This window comes from Narcine bancroftii, chromosome 5 (genome assembly GCF_036971445.1).
Source record: "Narcine bancroftii isolate sNarBan1 chromosome 5, sNarBan1.hap1, whole genome shotgun sequence".
NCBI lineage: Eukaryota > Metazoa > Chordata > Chondrichthyes > Torpediniformes > Narcinidae > Narcine > Narcine bancroftii.
This window is the reverse complement of record NC_091473.1, coordinates 92802122-92823213: the sequence shown is the minus strand read 5'-3', so window position 1 is coordinate 92823213 and position 21092 is coordinate 92802122. Positions and strand designations below refer to the sequence as shown.

The window sequence follows — 21092 nt, the reverse complement described above, 5'->3', positions numbered from 1 at the left end:
ATCAATCTGGTTGATTACATCCAGGAGGGGCGGTATTAATAGGTCTTTAAATGTTTTGTGCGGTACCGGATGTAAACAGCGTCTTCATTGTTGGGGTCTTTCATGGCTTGGTTCAGCATCATGCTGAAGAAGATTGAAAAGAGGGTTGGTGCGAGAACACAGCCTTGCTTCACGCCATTGTTAATGGAGAAGGGTTCAGAGAGCTCATTGCTGTATCTGACCCGACCTTGTTGGTTTTCGTGCAGTTGGATAATCATGTTGAGGAACTTTGGGGGACATCCGATGCACTCTAGTATTTGCCAAAGCCCTTTCCTGCTCACGGTGTCGAAGGCTTTGGTGAGGTCAACAAAGGTGATGTAGAGTCCTTTGTTTTGTTCTCTACACTTTTCTTGGAGCTGTCTGAGGGCAAAGACCATGTCAGTGGTTCCTCTGTTAGCGCGAAAGCCGCACTGTGATTCTGGGAGAATATTCTCAGCGACACTAGGAAAAACAACCAACTGAAAAACCTCACAAAGATAAGCGTATACAGAGCCGTTGTCATACCCACACTCCTGTTCGGCTCCGAATCATGGGTCCTCTACCGGCACCACCTACGGCTCCCAGAACGCTTCCACCAGCGTTGTCTCCGCTCCATCCTCAACATCCATTGGAGCGCTCACACCCCTAACGTCGAGGTACTCGAGATGGCAGAGGTCGACAGCATCGAGTCCACGCTGCTGAAGATCCAGCTGCGCTGGATGGGTCACGTCTCCAGAATGGAGGACCATCGCCTTCCCAAGATCGTATTATATGGCGAGCTCTCCACTGGCCACCGTGACAGAGGTGCACCAAAGAAAAGGTACAAGGACTGCCTAAAGAAATCTCTTGGTGCCTGCCACATTGACCACCGCCAGTGGGCTGATAACGCCTCAAACCGTGCATCTTGGCGCCTCACAGTTTGGCGGGCAGCAGCCTCCTTTGAAGAAGACCGCAGAGCCCACCTCACTGACAAAAGGCAAAGGAGGAAAAACCCAACACCCAACCCCAACCAACCAATTTTCCCTTGCAACCGCTGCAATCGTGTCTGCCTGTCCCGCATCGGACTGGTCAGCCACAAACGAGCCTGCAGCTGACGTGGACTTTTTACCCCCTCCATAAATCTTCGTCCGCGAAGCCAAGCCAAAGAAAAAAAAAAAAAAATGTTTTGTAGAATTCTATTGGGAGTCCATCCTCTCCTGGTGTCTTATTATTTGGTAATTTTTTTATTATCTCTTGTATTTCTACTGTTCCAAATGGTTCTGTTAATTTATTTTGTTCCTCTATTTGTAGTTTTGGTCGTTCAATTTTAGTCAAAAATTCATCTATTTTCCCTTCTTTCCCTTCGTTTTCAGTTCGGTATAATTGTTCATAGAATTCTCTGAAGTTTTCCTTAATTTCTTTTGGATTATATGTAATTTGTTTTGTCTTTTTTCCTTGTTGCCAATACCATTTTCTTAGTTTGCTCTGTCTTAAGCTGCCATGCTAAGATTTTGTGTGTTTTTTCACCTTGTTCATAATATTTCTGTTTTGTCTTCATTATATTCTTCTCCACCTTATATGTTTGTAATGTTTCATATTTTATTTTTTTATCCGCCAATTCTCTTCTTTTGGTTGTATCTTCCTTCATTGCTAATTTTTTTTCTATGTTTACTATTTCCCTTTCCAAGTGCTCTGTTTCCTGATTATAGTCCTTCTTCATCTTGGTTACATAACTTATTATTTGCCCTCTAATGAATGCTTTCATTGCGTCCCATAGTATAAACTTATCTTCCACTGATTCCGTATTTACTTCAAAATACATTTTTAATTGTTTTTCAATAAATTCTCTAAAATCCTGTCTTTTAAGTAGCATGGGGTTTAATCTCCATCTATACATTCTTGGAGGGATGTCCTCTAGCTTTACTGTCAGTATTAAGGGTGAATGGTCCGATAGCATTCTCGCTTTATATTCTGTTTTTCTTACTCTATCCTGCATACTAGCTGATAACAAAAATAGGTCTATTCGTGAGTATGTTTTATGTCTAGTCGAGTAGTATGAGCATTCCTTTTCTTTTGGGTTTTGTTTCCTCCATATGTCCACAAGTTTCATTTCTTGCATTGATTTAATTATAAATTTGGTTACTTTGTTCTTCCTGTTAATTTTTTTCCCCGTTTTATCCATATTTGGATCCAAATTCAGATTGAAATCCCCTCCTATTAGTATGTTCCCTTGCGTATTAGCTACCTTCAAAAAGATATCTTGCATAAACTTTTGATCTTCTTCGTTAGGTGAATATATATTAAGTAGATTCCAAAGCTCCGAATATATCTGACATTTTATCATAACATATCTCCCTGCTGGATCTATTATTTCCTCTTCTATTTTAAATGGCACATTTTTGCTAATTAATATAGCCACTCCTCTTGCTTTTGAATTATACGATGCTGCTGTTACATGTCCTACCCAATCTCTCTTTAATTTCTTGTGCTCCAATTCAGTTAAGTGTGTTTCTTGGACAAATGCTATATCTATTTTTTCCTTTTTCAGTAAATTTAGTAGTTTCTTCCTTTTAATTTGGTTATGTATTCCATTAATATTTAAAGTCATATAGTTCAGCGTAGCCATTTTATATTTTGTTTATCTTCTCTTTCCGTTTTTCCATCATTACCTTTCCTCCTTTTCCATTTCTGTTTTCTTATTTTCAACTCTTTACAAGACAACATTCCTACAACATCCAACATTTTCCTTATTCTCCTATTTCTATCTTCTTTATCCCCAATCTCCCCTTCCCCTCCTGAGTTGTCCTTTATCCCTTGTCGGACAACCACATCTCCCCTCTCCATTTGGATTTGCGAATCCACTCGCAAGCGTCAACTGATTTTGCAGTGACCGCTATTTTCCCCCACCCAGCCCCCCCAGAAAAGATTTCACTTTTCATATGTCACAAAGGTCACTCTTTTAATTCCCTCCTTATTCTCTCTATTCCATTACCTTCCCTTATTAATTCTTGTCTATACTATCTATATTTTCCTCTAAGTACAGATACATTCACGTATGCACATTGTCTCTATTCACTCTTATACCTCTTTACCCGCATACATATCAATCGTGGTCATTTTTACCCTCATTACCCGTCTTCATCCCTCAGTCTATTTTTGTCTTTACCCACATACATATCAATCGTGATCATTTTTACTCTCATTACCCGTCTTCATCCCTCAGTCTATTTTTGTAATTGTTCTGCAAATTTTCGTGCTTCTTCTGGATCCGAGAATAATCTGTTTTGTTGTCCTGGAATAAATATTTTCAATACCGCAGGATGCTTCAGTATAAATTTATACCCTTTCTTCCGTAAAATCGCCTTTGCTGTATTGAACTCTTTTCTCTTCTTTAGGAGTTCAAAACTTATATCTGGATAAATGAAGATTTTTTGCCCTTTATACTCCAGTGGTTTGTTGCCCTCTCTTACTTTTTCCATTGTCTTCTCCAGTACCTTTTCTCTTGTAGTATATCTTAGGAATTTTACTACAATAGATCTTGGTTTTTGTTGTGGTTGTGGTTTAGAGGCCAATGCTCTATGTGCCCTTTCTATTTCCATTTCTTGCTGTAGTTCTGGACATCCTAGGGTCTTAGGAATCCACTCTTTTATAAACTCCCTCATATTCTTGCCTTCTTCATCTTCCTTAAGGCCCACTATCTTTATGTTATTTCTTCTGTTATAATTTTCCATTATATCTATTTTTTGAGCTAGTAGTTCTTGTGTTTCTTTAGTTTTTTTATTAGATTCCTCCAATTTCTTTTTTAAGTCTTCTACCTCCATTTCTGCTGCTACTGCCCGTTCTTCCATCTTGTCCATTTTTTTCCCCATTTCTGTTAAGGTCATATCTATTTTATTCACTTTCTCTTCTGTGTTGTTTATTCTTCTTCTTAAATCATTGAATTCCTGTGTTTGCCATTCTTTAAATGACTCCATGTATCCTCTAACAAGAGAAAGTATATCCTTTACCCTGCCTTTCCCTTCATCTATTTCACTGTATTCTTCCTCTTCTTCTTCCTCTGGGTTGGCCATCTGTTGTTTCTTTGTTGCCCTTTCCTTCTCTTCTTTCTTGTTTCTATTGTCTTCTGTGGTCTCTTCTTGCTGCAGGTGTTCTGCAGCTGTCGTTGCCGGCTGTGGAGATCGACTCCCCAGCTGGTCCCCCCTCCCGTCGGTGTGTTTTTTTTCATGCGTGGTTGCGCACTTTTACTCGGCTCTGCGAGCCATTGTTGTAGTTCTTTTTCTACCGACCTGAGGTAGCGGGCTCCTCTCTCCACAGCGGGCCTCTTCAGACAGGTAAGGCCTTCACCTTTTTCTTCCGTTGTCTTCTCTTCCTCTCTTCTTACCGTTGATTTTGATTTTTCTTCTTTTGTCTCCATCTTCTTTCCACCTTTATACTCACTTTTCTTTAACTTTTATTTCTGTGCCTTTGTATTTTCTCTCGTTTTTCCCGACTTTTCTGGAGAGGGCTGGAGTTCTCCGTCCGGCCACTACTCCATCACGTGACTCCTCCGATCGAATTCCAATCTTGAGAAAGGAATTCCAGTGATTCATTTGTCATTTGTTTTGAATTTGTCAATCTACTTCATCTCCTTTGTTCGCTTCCACAAATCATAAATAACACTTACCTTTTTCCTGTTCCCTCTCAATACCAGAGAGGGATGTTTTATCTGATCTAAATTGATTCTATTCGCTCTAGTCATAAATTAACTATTTTAAAAAGATTTAGGAGAAATGAACACATCTGTGTAATGTAAAAAGGTGTAATCATCATCGCAGCCATCAAAGCATCTTGACTGCGTTATAACATGCAAGACTCCTTCTGTATGGCAGAGGCCAAAATACATAGATAGGCAAGGAGGTTAAATTGAAATTTAGTACTGATTTCTTGAACTTAACCACTCCCCCCCCCTCCCCCCCCCCTCCCCCCCCCACCCCCCCCCACCCCGACCGTACACAGCAAGCCAAGGAAATTCTAACATGTGAGACAGAACAATTGAACCATCTGGAAAATCTGGCTCTAACATGAATGTGCCTCCAGCAGAAAAACAGTTTGGGTACAAAGTAGTGATATCCCTCCCTGATCGTTTCAACAGGATGGAGGGAGGGGAGGGCGGAAAAGGGGAGAAAATGACACTGTGTATATTCAAGAGGGAAATGTTTGTGTGTATTTTGGTCAGTATGGTTCATAGTGTGAAAAATATATTTTTTAAAAAAACACTGTATAGGATGGGTAATGTTCACAACTCAATAGATATATGTGGAATACATGTGTTCCATATAAAAAAAATCATACAGGACCTGTCTAGGACCTAAATTAAAGATTTCAGATGTTTTGGCTGCAAAGGTTTCATTGCTTCTTTAAATCTATCACCTGCTTTGTTACTCTTGGAGCTGCAAGAACTGGCAAGGAACAACGTACTGACAATGTCTGTTTTAGTTCAGCATTACACAGAGAAATCCAAGAGTACTGTTCTGTAAACCTTGCAATTGAAGTTAGAGTACTTTGATGGCCTTTAATACCATTTTAATATTAGTACATACAATATTTTCAATCCTTTTATGTTTTCTTGTCCATGAAAATGTCATAGGTCTTGTGCAGACATGGGACTGTGAAAAATGTGACTTCCCTCTAGCCCAGTGTTTGCACTCTTAATACACAAGGATGGAAATTCACTATTATTTAAGTTTCCAGTGGCATAGTGTGTAGAGCCACTACTTTATAGCATCAGAGTCCTGGGTTCAATCCTGACCTTGGATGTTATTTATGCTGAATTTTCGCATTCTCTCCAAGACTATGTTGTTTTCCTCCCACATTCCAAAGATGTGCAGGTTAATTAGTTAAATAACTTCCACAAGTTACCCTTAGAACATAGGTGAGTGGTAGAATCTGAGAGGGATTTAATGGGAAACTGGTATGACATAGGACCTTCAAAGGTAAATTTTTCAGAGTTTGTATGTTCCTGTCAGGATTAAAGGCAAGGTTAGCACACATAGGAACTTTGGTTTGAGGGATAAGAAGAAGAGATTTATAGCAGGTATGGAGCAAGTGAAGTACTAGCGGCATATAAAAAATGCAAGAAAAAAACTCAAGAAAGAAATCAGAAAGGCAAAAAATACACAAGGTTGCTTTGGCAGACACTGTGAAGGAAAATCCTAAGGATTTCTACAGGCATATTAAAGGCAAAAGGATAGTAAGGGACAAAATTAGTTCACATGAAGATCAGAGTGGTCAACTTTGTATGGAGCCAAAAGAGGAGGTCTTTTTTTTTCATCAGTATTCAATCAGGAAACAGGCACAGAGTCATGGGAAGTAAGGAACCTATACCAATTAAAGAGGAGAAGTGCTTGCTGTCTTAAAGCAAATAAGGATGGATATATCCCCAGGGCCTAACAAGATATTCCCTCAAACCTTAAAGGAGGATAATGTAGAAGTTTCAGGGGCTCTGGTAGAAATATTTAAGATGTTATGAGCCATGGGTGTGATGCCAGCAGATTGGAGGATAGCTCACATTGTTCCATTGTTTAAAAAAGGCTCCAAAAGTAACCCTGGAAATTATAGGCCAGTGAGCCTGATGACAGTAGTAAGTAAATTATTGGAAGTTGTTCTAAGAGATCAGATATAAAATTATTTGGATAGCCAGAAACTGATTAGCGATAGTCAGCATGGTATTGTGTATGGTAGGTCAGGTGTAACAAATTTTGTAAAGTTATTTTGAGGCAATTACCAGGAAAATTGATGAAGGAAAGGCTGTGGATGTTGTCTACATGGACTTTAGTAAGGCCTTGACAAGGTCCCACATGGGAAGTTAGTCAGAAAGGTTCAGTCGCTAGGTATTCATGGTGAAGTAGTGAACTGGATTCGATAATGGGTGGACGGAAGAAGCCAGAGAATTGTGGTGAAAAATTGCTTCACAGATTGGAGACCTGTGACTCAGAGTTCAGTATAGGGGCTATTGCTATTTATCATCTATATCAATGATCTGGTACATTGGATCACCAAGTTTGAAGTTGACACTAAGATAGGAGGCATTGTGGACAGCAAAGAAGGTTTTAAAAGCTAGCAGAGGGATCTGGACCAGCTGGATAAATGGGCTGAAAAATGGCAGATGGAATTTAATGCAGACAAGTGTGAGGTGTGGCATTTTGGATGGACAAATCAAGAAAGGATATAAATGATAGGGCACTGAGGAGTGCATTAGAACAGAGGGATCTGGGAATACAGATACTTAATTTCCTGAATGTGGCATCACAGGTGGATAGGGTTGTAAAGAGAACTTTTGCCATGTTAGCCTTCATAAATCACAGTAGTAAGTACAGGAGTTGGGATGTAATGTTAAAGTTGTGTCAAACATTTGTGAGGCCAAATTTAGAGTATTCTGTACAGTTTTGGTCACCTAACTACAGGAAAGATTAAGTGCAGAGAAGATTTATTAGGATGCTGCCTGTTAAACAGATTAGGATGTTATTCTTTGGAGTATAGAAGAATGAGGGGAGATTTGATAGAGGTATTTAAAATTATGAGGGGAATAGATGGATTAAATATAGTTAGGCCTTTTCCACAGAGGGTGGGTGAATTACAAACCAGAGGCATGGGTTAAGAGTGAAAGTAGAAAGGTTAAGGGGGAACAAGAGAGAGAACTTCTTCACATAGAGAATTGTGGGAGTGTGGAATAACATGCCAGCTGAGTTAGTGAATGCAGGCTCAATTTTAACATTTAGGGATATGAACTGGGTGCAGGTCAGTGTGACTTGGCAAAAATTGGTTTGACACAGACTAGAAGGGCTGAAAGGGCCTGTTTCTGTGCTATAATGTTCTGTGATTAGCGTAAAGGGTGGTTGATGGTTGGCATGGCCTCTGTTGGCCGGGGGCTGTTTCCATGCTGTACAGCTCTATCCACAATTAGGATTTATTTTCTAATCCCTGCACAGTTCATCAAGTCGCAGATAGTAGCTTTATCATTCAGAATTTGCTGAACCTACACTGCAGAATGATGCAATCCATTTTTTTTGGTGTGTCCAGTTCTCCCTCAGCTAAGATGCCATTTATTCCAGTTTTATAAATCAGAACAAAGTTAAATCATTGATTGACATCAGGTTTCTTTTTTGCTAAGATTATCTAATTGTTTTCCTTAAAATGTTTCCAATATACTAAACAATTTTAAACCGCAATATTTTACTGATTTATTGCAGTCAATTATTTAGTTCTTTCAAACCCTCAAGTTTATTTTACATTACTATCAGTCCTTATTCTGATTTTGCAGCAGGTCATAAATAACACATCAAGCAATTTATCTTTGATAGCAGCTTCAAATAGCAAGCAGTCTCCTCTCTCACCACAGCTTGCCTTCTGGAGACTACTTGCAGATTTTTGGATATGTTCACTTTTTTGTCCATAAATTAACCATCCTTCTTGCACAAGTCTAATCATGATCACGGGACAGCTGTTCCTGGTTATCTCTGAACCTATTCTTGTTCTCAGATATATTTTTTCCCTCCAGTAACTATTATTTATATTACTGTACATGAAAATTGTTACAATGATAGTCTTTCCTTCCCCAAGTCCAAATAGACAATAGACAATAGGAGCTGGAGTAGGCCCTTCGGCCCGTCGAGCCTGCACCGCCATTTTACAGATCATGGCTGATCACTACCATCAGTACCCCTTTCCAGCCTTATCCCCATAACCCTTAACTCCTTTGCCCACTAGAGTCTTATCTAACTCTCTTTTGAACATAATCAGCGAATCTGCCTCTACCACCCTCTGTGGCAGAGCATTCCACAGATTCACACTTCTCTGGGTAAAAAAATGTTTTCTCATCGCCGTCCTAAAGGGCCTACCCTGTATTCTTAAACTATGCCCTCTAGTCCTCGTCTCCCCCATCATTGGGAACAAGTAATCCGACTTCACCCTGTCTATCCCCCTGATAATTTTATATACCTCAATCATGTCCCCCCTCATCCTTCTAAACTCCATCGGATACAAGTCCAGTTTTTCTAGCCTTTCAGCCTATGTCAACCCTGCCATCCCTGGAACTAACCTTGTAAATCTGCGCTGCACATCCTCTATAGCTAGTATGTCCTTCCTCAAAATTGGAGACCAGAACTGGACGCAATACTCCAGGTGGGGTCTCACCAGGGCCCTGTACAACTGCAGAAGGGCGTCTCTGTTCCTATACTCCAATCCCTTCTTTATGAAAGCCAACATGCTATTAGCCTTCTTCATAGCTTTCTGAACCTGCATGCTAGTCTTCAGTGACCGGTGAACAAGTACTCCCAGATCCATTTGCTCCTCCCCACTCCCTAGACTATTTCAGGAGTCAATTGTTGGAAAAAATATTCTGAATGTTATTTGATAAAATTAAAAGTGATAATTGACCATATACCAGGTTGTTTATGCTTGCCTTAATTAGTCAAGGCAGTGAATTGAGGCATCATGTTACAAATGGACAAGTTATTGGTGAGACCACATTTGGAGAATTGTGTGCAGTTCTGATCATCTTGCTGTGGGATTGATGTATGAGGCAGAAAAGGGTGTAGAGAAGAATCACAAGGATGTTACCAGGCTTGGAGTGCATGAATTATGAGGTGAGACTGGATAGTCAGGACAGATTTCCCTGAAGCATAGAAGGCTAAGCGGTGACATTATAGAGTTATATAAAATCATGATGAGTCTTGCAAGGGTGACTGGTCACGATCTTATCCCAGGGTAGGAGAGTCTAAAATTAAAGAGCTCAGATTGAAGCAGAGAGGAAAAGGAGTTAAAAAGGGAAGTGAGGGGTAATTTTTCCCACACTGGGGGGGTACAATTACGTTTAAAAGACATGGCTGGAGACGTTTCGAGGGATATGGGCCAAACACAAGCAAATGATAGGTAGGCAACTTGGTTGGCATACACAAGATTGCCCAAAGGACTGGTTTTGTGTTGTATAACTCTATGATAATATGACTAAAAGCAATTGTACCTTAATGCCCTCTCAGTCCCTAACCAGAACTTCATCATAATCCCAAACATAACATTAAATATTTCACCAATAATTAGCTGCAATAACATACTAATATCTCATTTATTTGCAGTGATGCAACATAACATATGAATAAATGGATCCATTTATTAAAATGTTTAGGTCCAACAGTTTAAGTAGTGATGCAGTGCTGCTGGCTATCTGACTGGGGAACTAGATTTTAAATCTCTCCTCAAACTGTGCATGGTGAAATATCACCAGGTGCACTAAACTCAATGGGAATCACACAGGAACAACTTTAGCTCTTTATTCTGAGACAGACACAACATCTATTCTAACATATTTTTTGGTTTTATTACAAATTTTTAGAAATCCATATGGAGGGTAGTGTGTTTCACAACTCATGATTAACAAAACAAAATGATTGAAAGACATCTTTAGAGAACTGGCTTACAATTTAATTTTAGACTGCAGCACAGTAACAGGCCCTTCCAACCCATGAGCCTGTGCCACCCAATTACACCCCCTAGATCAACAACCCCCATACATTTTAAAGGGTGGGAGGAAACCAGAGTAGCCAAAGGAAACCCCTGCAGACATGGAGAGGACACACAAACTCCTTACAAACACCGCTGATGAATTCGGGGTAACAGCATTGCACGAACTGCTATGCTAACTGTGCAGCCCAGTCATCATTTGAAATGCAGTATATGATATAGCACTTTGAATATTGCATAAACATCTCATGCAAATCATTACAGAAGACCAGGTCTCATGGTTTTTATTTACTTCAGGTAACTATAATAAATTTAAGGATGAAATACTTTGGGTTACAATTAATTCAGATTGGCAACTTTTGATGTTGTGCAACAATGCTGAAGCAATAAGATGCAATTAAACAATGTTAGTTTCCTTCTTCAGGCAAGGTCCTACAAAATTTCTTCCCTTTCATTGTCTTAACACTACTGCAATATTAAACTAACAGCAAAATGCACCTATACAGATCATCGGAGTTGTCTGCTGAGTTTAAGAATGGTCTGTATCTTTATTTTCCTGCATAAGGTGCCTTCGCCCTCATCCTGGCAGTTATCACACAAAGATATGGATCATAGTGGGGTCCGGGCAGCAGGGCTATCTCTTATCGCAAACCTTTTTGGACCATTAACCCTTCCAAACATTCTCCCAAGGAACACGAGACTACAGATGCTGAAATTTTGAGCAAAAACATGCTGGACAAACAGTGGCATCAGTAGGAGAAAAAGAAAGTTGATCATTTTGGGCCAGAACCTTTATCAAGAGCTGATACATTGACCACCTTGTTTTCTCCCACTGTATGTTGTTCATCCTGTTCTGTTCCTCCTGTCGACTATTTTTTGCTCCTTCTCCCAAGTAATGTTTTCCTGCTTCACAGAAAAACTTGATTGCCACCACCAACAAACAATGATTATCATTACCCACTGAATAGAATTTGTAAAAAATGTTCTAATGCTTTTATGTGTGGGTTTAAAAGCACAGTATTTTTTTTTACATGGACTTATTTGCCCTGTTATGAAACTTCCATGTAACACATATCCAAATTAATTATACCACCAAAAAAAAAGAACATGCAATTTCTAGGTCAGATCACTCAACTAAAATAGTTTGACACGTGTAACTAGACTTTTTTTAAACAACCTGTTCTAGTATTTCTCCAACTGATCTGTGATCCAATGCATTCTTAAAATCCAAGTCACAACTTGTAATTAATTTCAACTTGTCCAATGATTAACGCTAACAGCTAAAAACTGACTTGCATGTACTTTAAAACAATAGAAATTGATTTATCTAAGAAAAGTTAACATAAACAAACCAGGAAATTTGATTGCAGGTTCAGGACAAAGTAAAACCCTTAGGGAAAAGGTCAAGGATAAAAGTACTTGATGGTCGTCTGGGGGGGGGGGGGGGGGGGGAAGAGACAATTTTTTTTTGTAATTGAGCTTGGCTGAATTACCATCATTACCAACTATATTTGAACAGAAAATGTGGACAACTGACTCAAAAAGTGCAAAATTAATGGTTCATGCTATACTTTGTCAATGTCGGTCAAATGCTAGTGATTCAATTTCTGTCGTTATGAATTTTACTTGCTTTGCACATCCATTGCAAAGATGACATGTGGCAGTTTACATTATGTGTGACAATAGATGATAAGTCGCTGCAAATTACAAAAAAATGCTTCCTTTAAAACTATTTGGAGAAAGAGAACTGGAGAACATCTTCATTCATCTGATTATCAGATCTGTAAACATGTTTTTCTAGTTTCCTCTGAAATGTGGAAATTAAATTGTAAAATCCAGTTCATTAATCATTCCAGGCTGGTGAGGAAATGTTATCAGTTGCTTCCATTCAATGTTTGTTTTGAGTTGTCTTTAAATTTAAACAGAGCACAGAACAAAGAGTCAGTGAGTGGCAGGGGATTACTGAAGAGGTGAACTCAGCATCCAATAATAAGGGTACCTCAAGTGGAGTGACCACTGTGGAGTGGAAAGCATAAGAATGTGGAGTTCGAGGCATTGGCTTGAGAGTCTTCAGAAGTGGTGCAGGCGCTGGCAGCGAAAACAGCCATATAGGGGGAAAAATGCTTCAGAAAGGTATGGGTAAGATCAGGAGAAATTGTTTTCTTATTGCATACAATGAGCAGTGGGAATGGCAGTCAGGGTGCCAAATGTTACTCTTGTATGTTGTGGGAAATCAGAGAAGCCACCAGTGTCCCTGATGACTACATCTACGAGTGGTGTATCCAAAAGCAGCTCCTTACAGATCTTGCTAGGAAACAGGAGCTGGATGAACTCCACATTACTAGAGATGCAGAGGGAGTGATAGATAGGAGTTATGGTGAGACAAGGATGCATGAGGGAGATTATACCATAACAACATAAGGCATAGGAGCAGAAATAGGTTATTCAGCCCATTGAGTCTGCTCTGTTATTTAATCATGAGCTGGCCCATCCAGACCCACTGCCCAGCCTTCTCCCCATAATCTTTTATTTTCTAGCTAATCAAGAGCCTATCAATCTTATTCTTAAATACACCCAATGACCTTGGCATCCACAACTGCCTGAGGCAACACATTCCACAGATTTACCACCCTCTGGCTGAAGAAACTCCTACACATTTCTGTTCTAAACGAATGTCCTTCAATTCTGAAGTTGCGCCCTCTTGCTCTAGAATCTTCCACATTGGGAAACAACCTTTCAACATTTGAAATGATTCAAGGAGATCCCTCCTCATTCTCCTAAATTCCAACAAAAACAGGTCAGGAACTCTCAAGTGTTCCTCATTCTCAGAATCATCCTAAATAACCTCTCCGTCAGCATATCTTTTATAAAGTGAGGAGCCCAAAACCACTCACAATACTCCAGGTGTGGTCTCACCAGTGTCTTATAAAGCCTCAACATCACTTCCATGTTCTTATATTCTATTCCTCTTGAAATAACTGCCAGCATTGCATTTGCCTATTTAACCACTGACTCAACATATAAGTTTACCTTCAGGCTTTTCTGCACAAGGACTCCAGGTCCCTTTGCATTTGGGTATTTTCAGTTTTCTCCCCATTTAAAAAAATAGTTGGCCCATTTAGTTTTTTCTACCAATGTGCATGAACATTATATTTCATTTACCACTTATCTGCCTATTCTCCTAATATCTCTCTACATCCTTCTGCAGCCTCCGTTTCCTTTACACTACCTGGTTCTTCACCTACTTTTGTATCGTCTACAAACTTAGCCACAAATTCTAGAAATCAAATCATTAATATACAACATAAAAAGAATAGCCCCAACAATGACCCCTATGGAACACCACTAGCAACATGGAGCCAATCAGAATATGATCCTTATATTCCATCTCTCTACCTCCTGCCAATGATTGCTGGGTAATTGGGTGGTCAGGTCAGGGAAAGGGAATAGGCAGTCAGTACAGGGTACCCCTCTGGCTGCTTCCCTCAATAGCATGACTATTGTTTGGATATTGTTGAGAAGAAAGCCATAAGAGGAGTATGCTGCAGCAGTCAAGTCTCTGGCATGGAGTTCAGCCCTTTGAAGAAAAGGCAAATTCTAACACTAAGGGATTGAATGGGTAAGGAATAAAAAATAGGTTGTGTGGACAAGATTTCCAAATGATATGTTGCCTTGCAGGTGCAAGGGTCAGGGACCTCTCGGATCAAGTCCACAACATTCTCAAGCAGGAGGTCGAGCAGCCAGATGTCATGATCCATGTAGGGACCAATGACATGGGTAGGGATGGTGACAAAGTCCTGCAAGGTAAGTACTAAGTTAAATGAAAGGAATTCCAAGGTTGTGATCCCAGGATGGCTATCTGTACCACATGCTAGTGAGACCAGAAATTGGAAGATGATACTGCTTAATACAGGCAAATGAAATAGTGCAGGAGTGAAGTCTTCAGATTTTTAGATCACTGGGCTTTCTTCTAGGGAAGGTGGGACCAGTACTGGCAGGACAGATTGCATCTGAACTGGTGGGGGACCCATATGCTTGAAGGAAGGTTTTCTAATGCAGCTCAGAGAGGTTTAAATGAATTAGCAGGAGAATAGGAACCAGAGTGCCGGAGTAGATCATGGAGTCTTTATGGAACAAGTTGTTATTAAGTCTGCAGACAAAGATAGAAAGGTTCAGCAGAGCAAGAATAATGTTCTGTTGCATCTATATCAATGGAACAAGCTTTATAAGAAGGACAGATGAGCTTAGACAATAGCATTGGCCAATGAGGCAACTTCTGGAGAGGCAGGACTGTTAGCTCCATATTCCAATGTACCATTGTTTCAGATGTGATAGAAAGAGAGAGATGAAAGGAGGATAGATGGCATAGCTATTCAGTCAATTGTCAGACGGGACAGACTGAATGCTCTTCTACTGAAACGACATGGGTGGAACTGAGGAATGAGAAAGGTATGACCACATTATTATACATCTCCCAATAGTCAGCAGGTATTGAAAGAGCAAATTTATTCATATAGCAAATAGACTCAAGAAAAATTATGTTTTGATCATAGGTGATTTTAATACTCCATGTGTGGACTAGAAATCCCAAACTATAAAAGGACTGGATGAGTTAGTGTTTATCAAATGGCTTCAGGAAAGTTTCTTTAATATATAGAGTTCTCAACAAGGGATAGTGCAATACTGGACATGGCAACTGATGGAAGTGTATGTCAGGGAATACTTTGGATTTTGTGATCATAATGCCATTAGTTGTAAGATAATTATGGAAAAGGACAGGTCTAATCTTCGGGATGAGATTTAAAATTGCAATTTAAGAGGCTAATTTTGAAGTTATCAGAAAGGATCTAGCAAGAGTGGATTGGGGCAGGATTTTTTTTCCCTGACAAAGGTTTGCTTGTTAAATGGGAGGCCTTTAAAAGTGAAAATTTGAGAGGACAGAGTTTGTATGTTCCTGTCAGAATTAAAGATGAGACTAACAAAACCCTCAGTTTTGAGAGCTATTGAGGTCCTTGTTTAGAAGGAGAAGGATATGCATAGCAGATATAGGCAACATGGAAAAAATGAGGTAGTAAGGAGTATAAAATATGCAAAAAACACAAGGAAATCAGAAGAGCTGAAAGAACACTCAAGGTTATCTGGAAGACCAGGTGAAGGAAAATCCCAAGGTCTCTACAGATATTAATGGACGAAATTGGTCTTCTTGAAGATCAGAGCAATCATCTGTGCTAAAAGAGATGGGGGAAGATCTTAATTAGATTGTTTGTATCTGTATTTACTCAGGAAAGTATAGAAGTGAGGATAAACACCAGGGAGGTCATGACCCTGATACACATTTCAGAGAAGGTCCTTGCTGCCTTCAGGCAAATAGGATGCATAAACCCCTAGGGCCTGAGAAGATATTCCCTCTGACCTTCAACTACGCAGAAAATGCAGGAGCCCAAGCAGAGGTATTTAAAATATCTTTAGCCATAGGTGATGTGCTCAAGGATTGGAGGATAGCTAATGTTGTCTTGTTGTTTAAGAAAGACTCCAAGAATAATCTGGGAAATTACAAGGTGGTGAGCCTGACATCTGTAGTGAGTAAATTACTGGAAGGTATTCTTAGAGGAATTATAAGTTCATGGATAGACAGGGACTGATTTGGGATATTCACCATGGCTTTGTATGTGGCAAGTGATGTCTAACTAATCTACAAGAGTTTTTCCACAGAGGTTACCAGGAAGGGATGAAAGGAAAACAGTCAACTTCAGTAAGGCTTTTGACAAAGTTCACATGGGAGATTGGTCAAAGTTCAGTTGCTCTGTATTCAGGATGAAGTAGTAATCTGGGTTTGGCATGGGCTTTGTGGGAGAAACAGATTATTGTTAGAGTGTTATCAGATTATTGTCTCACTGACTGGAGACCTGTGACTAGTGGTATGCTTCAAGCATCAGTGCTGGATCCATTGTTATTTGTCATTTATATCAATGATCTGAATAATAATGTATTAAATTGGATCAGCAAATTTGCAGATGACACCAAGATTGGAGGTGTAGTGGACAGCAAGGAATCTTCAAATTAGCAGATGTGTGAGGTATTGCACTTTGGGAGGACAAACTAGGGTAATGCTTACAGAGTAAATGGTAGGGAAATGAGAAGTGGTGTAGGACACAATTTCTTGAAAGTGGCTTCATAGGTAGTTAGGTTGACTAGAAGTACTGAATCACCCTTGCGTAGTTAGGTTGACTAGGAGTACTGAATCACCCTTGCGTAGTTAGGTTGACTAGGAGTACTGAATCACCCTTGCGTAGTTAGGTTGACTAGGAGTACTGAATCACCCTTGCGTAGTTAGGTTGACTAGGAGTACTGAATCACCCTTGCGTAGTTAGGTTGACTAGGAGTACTGAATCACCCTTGCGTAGTTAGGTTGACTAGGAGTACTGAATCACCCTTGCATAGTTAGGTTGTCTAGGAGTACTGAATCACCCTTGCGTAGTTAGGTTGACTAGGAGTACTGAATCACCATTTCGTAGTAAGGTTGACTAGGAGTACTGAATCACCCTTGCACACTGAATGTTCTGCAAAATGGTCAACATTTGGTTTTATAGAGGAAACTACATGGTCACCATCGAACAAAGAGCAACCAATTGGAAAAAGTGAAAGCGATTTGATGTTTCACTTAGAATGACTACCTGGATCCCCTAATGATGGCTAAGGAAGAAGATAAAAAGACAGCTATTGCATTTCCTGCAGTTGGATGGAAAACTGACATGAGAAGGGGAGCGGCGGGTAGAAATGAAAGAGCAAACCAGCATAAATGAAAGTTATACTCCTTTTGGAAGGGAAGGGTACTTATTGATGGGTAAAATTATGGAGTGTAGAAGTTATGAGCTTGAAGGCGAGAACATGGGGACATTAGCCTTATTCTTATTAATGAGGGAAGGGAATTAAAGCATCAGTCCCAGCAGGAGCCTTCAATTATGACAGAGGCAAAGTCTCAATTAAGAAGAAGACATTGGGGCAAGGCTTGTTGCTACTTTCAGAACCCATTTCTACCAGATGAGATGGCACATATATTTACATCAACTCCTGAAAATAAATAGCTGATTACAACTAAATGGTATTGGGATCTGCAATCAGATGCAAATAGCTAACTACTCCAAAATTTTGCATTTATATTGTAGATTTTACAGCATTTGTTGTTTTTATTATTTTTTTGTTATGTCTATTCACAAGTCCACACCTGAATGCCCTAGTTCTGGTCCTCTTTTACATAATCTGATAGTTGGGAATCTACTTCAAATGCAGAAACATCAAAGAAATTTTACCCAGATAAGATGGAAGGAGATGGAATTTGTTAGGTTGCACCAACAATTTACATTCAAAAATTCACTCAACATTGAACATATTTGCTGTCTCGATAGGTCAAAACTTTTGGAACTGGAACAGGCAAACAGGAGGCTCATATCTACATTTTCCTACTTTCTCACTCACCACCAAATCCCACATCTTAATCTTTCATCTTGCAATATATAAACTTTACATGCTGCATATATTTACCCTTTATGTTTCCTTTCTTCTTTACAACCTCATCCTTGTGTCCTTTTTGTCTGAAAACCATGTGCAGGTGATTTCCAGTATTACAGCCATTTGGAACATAGAAATTTGCCCTTATGGAATTCATAAAGTAATTCCCAACAATTTGAGATACTGAATAAAATTTGCTCTTGCATTATTTATGTGAGAAAAGGTAAATAAATATTGTTTCTTGACATGAGCATAAATAACACAGCTTCATGTTACAGAAAAATCAAAACAAGGAACATTTTCTAAGAACACAACCCTCACTAACCCTTACCCTTACCTGTATCATGGGGAATGCCAGTTACTTACTTTGACAATACAATGATGGAGAAAAAGAGAATGAGATAAGGATCAGGATCAAAAGGTGCTGAGAAACAAGAAACAACTTACCCAACAGTCAGAACAGGGTAGAAAGGGAGTAGTGTTCCAGGTTCCTGGAGAGCAAAGTCACACAGTAATTTTGCAATAGATGTCCAGGATGAGCACATTGATGCTGTTGGCCGCAGAAGGTGGTCAATGGAAAAGCAGAATTAAATGTTCCTTGGTGACAATTTGGACAATTTCTTCATCATAACCCCCTCCCTCTCCCAGGGTCTATTCCACCTTCTTGCCCTCACTTCAATATATATACATTTTAAAGCATGCCTTAGTTAAAAACAAAATTCTAAGTTTAGGTTATAGCCTTACCAATCTTGGTCCACAGGTGTAATAGCTATCAGTGGAGGTGTTCGCAATGGTAAAGTGGTAGGTCTTGGTATGCTGTCTCTTTCTGGAGTCTTTGCTCTTTCCCCTTGCCTCCAAGCCAATGGTGGTAACTGAAGATTACCAGAGAATCGTCTTCTCCCTCTTCGTAAATCCACTCCAAGCATGGTTCCAGAAGAAGTATAAGATTTGCTCAGACCATGTTCTGGGCAATCATTAATATTCTATAGAGAAGATAAACATTTGAAATTCTTAAGAATAAAAGGAGTCCAATATATGCAAAGGATTTAAGTTTCATTTTAGAATGTACTTTTTCTTTAATCTCACATTAAACAGTCTTAAATCATGGTTTGGCTGTTTGTAATTCTCTGTCAACTTGTTATTCTGTACGAGCATGACACCAAACATGCATATCAAATGCAGAAATCCAGGCCAATTCCCAACAACAATGTTTATTCAAAGAAGCATTTCACAAAATATACAGTATGAAACTGAATTGGCCTCATGATACATTATTGAAAATAAAATATTTTAAGCAAGCCAGAGCCTTTGATCAATAAATCATTCATGTATTACTTTCTATTGTTTTATTGTGGTTACAAGAACTATTTCCTATTATGGTATTTAAATTATTGAAACAATATGAATTACCTTGATCAAAAATTATTTAAATTGCTGAATTAAAACCATTTGAAGTTTTACTCAATCTATGGATCAACAGACTGCAAGGGAAACTATGGACCAATAAGTTCATTGGCTAAACCTTGATTCACATTGAGTTACTTGTCCTCAGCTGTAAAAGTAACTTTACTATCCTACCCAAATATGAACATTTTAAAAATTTAATTAATATTTTCAGGAGAGAGAAGAAATTTGTGGGCAATGGGTACCAATCCTTTCAAATAACGAGATGAATTAAATGCTTTCAATACTGTATATGAAGTACTAACCCTTTCTTATTTTACATTTTGAAATGATGAAATTAACCCTTCGGCCCATGATGTTGTGCCGACCTACATATACAAAAAAAACTAAACCAGTGGTTCTCAACCTTTTTCTTTCCACTCACCTACCACTTTAAGTAATCCCTATGCCATTGGTGCTCTGTGATTAGTAAGGGATTGTTACTGAAATATTTTGCTTGAGAAAAATTGTCATTGGCCCATTTCCTTTGGAGTGATGAAACCGTGCACATAACGAGTCAATTAGATACGATTAAAACAGTGGTTTTCAAACTTTTTTCTTTCCATCCACATACCACCTTAAGCAATCCCTTGCTAATCACAGAGCACTGATGGCATAGGGAATACTTAAAGTAGTACATGTATGGAAAGAAAAAGGTTGAGAAATGCTGAACTAAACCCTCCCAACCTTTAACCCACTGTTTTTCTTTCATCCATGAGCAGTTTTTAAAAATTTCTTAAATGTCCTGATTGTTCCAGCCTCCTCGTCCATCGCATTCAAGGCATATTCAATTCTGTGTTAAAAAAAAATTACCACTGAAGCCTCTCCTAAATCTTCCTCCTTTCACTTTGTACAATTGTCCTATTGTGTTTGCTACTCCCGCCCTGGGGAAAAAGGTGCTGGCTCTCTACCTTATCAATGCATCTCATAATTTTGTAACCTCTTAAGTCTCTTCTCACCCTTCTTCGCTCCAAAGAGATGATTCCTAGCCTTGCCTCATTAAACACATTTTCCAATCCAGGAAACATCCTAATAAATCTCCTCTGCACCCTCTCCATAGCTTCTACATCCTTCCTGTAATGAGGTGACCAGAACTGAGCATAATGTCTCACCAGAGATTCATAGAGCAGTATCATTACCTCACCTCTCTTAAACTCCATCTCACCAGCCCCCTATCCCCAACTAATGAAGCCCAGCATACAATTGGTCCTCTTAACAATCTATTCAACCTGTGTGACAACCCTGAGAGATATATGGATTTGAATCTTATAGTCCCTCTGTTCTTCCACACCATTGTTTTTTTTTTTATTATTGGTCATCCTTCTGTTCGAAGAAGACACATTGTTGCGCAGTTCATCTGTGGACACGAAGGTGACTCTGCAGTCCCAATCTGGAAGTGCAAAGTCTAGCACAATGTGGGCATTGGAAATCTGCTTTGTAATAACTGTGGCTGCTGCTTTGTGACGCCATTCACGGTTTCCATCAATTTTCGGCAGCGCCCATCTTTGAAACTGGTGTAGGCTTCATCGCACAGGGCTCACCAGAGGGATCTGTCAGCAGCCGCAGTTTCTAGTTCTCCTGGCTGGATACCACAGTAGCATAGGGTTTCCTTCAAAGTGTCTTTATAGCACTTGCATGGGTGACCT

General features: G+C 39.4%; 1 protein-coding gene across 13 annotated transcripts in view; it reads right to left on the bottom strand.

The window, feature by feature from the left end:
* LOC138763717 (3',5'-cyclic-AMP phosphodiesterase 4B-like) overlaps window positions 1-21092 on the bottom strand; it is a 687345-nt gene that overhangs the window by 509937 nt on the left and 156316 nt on the right. For all 13 annotated transcript variants that reach the window (XM_069938355.1, XM_069938353.1, XM_069938364.1 and 10 more), the window contains one exon: window positions 18748-18986. In XM_069938355.1, coding sequence (XP_069794456.1) covers window positions 18748-18986 — 239 coding nt within the window. The remainder of the gene's footprint in view (window positions 1-18747; window positions 18987-21092) is intronic.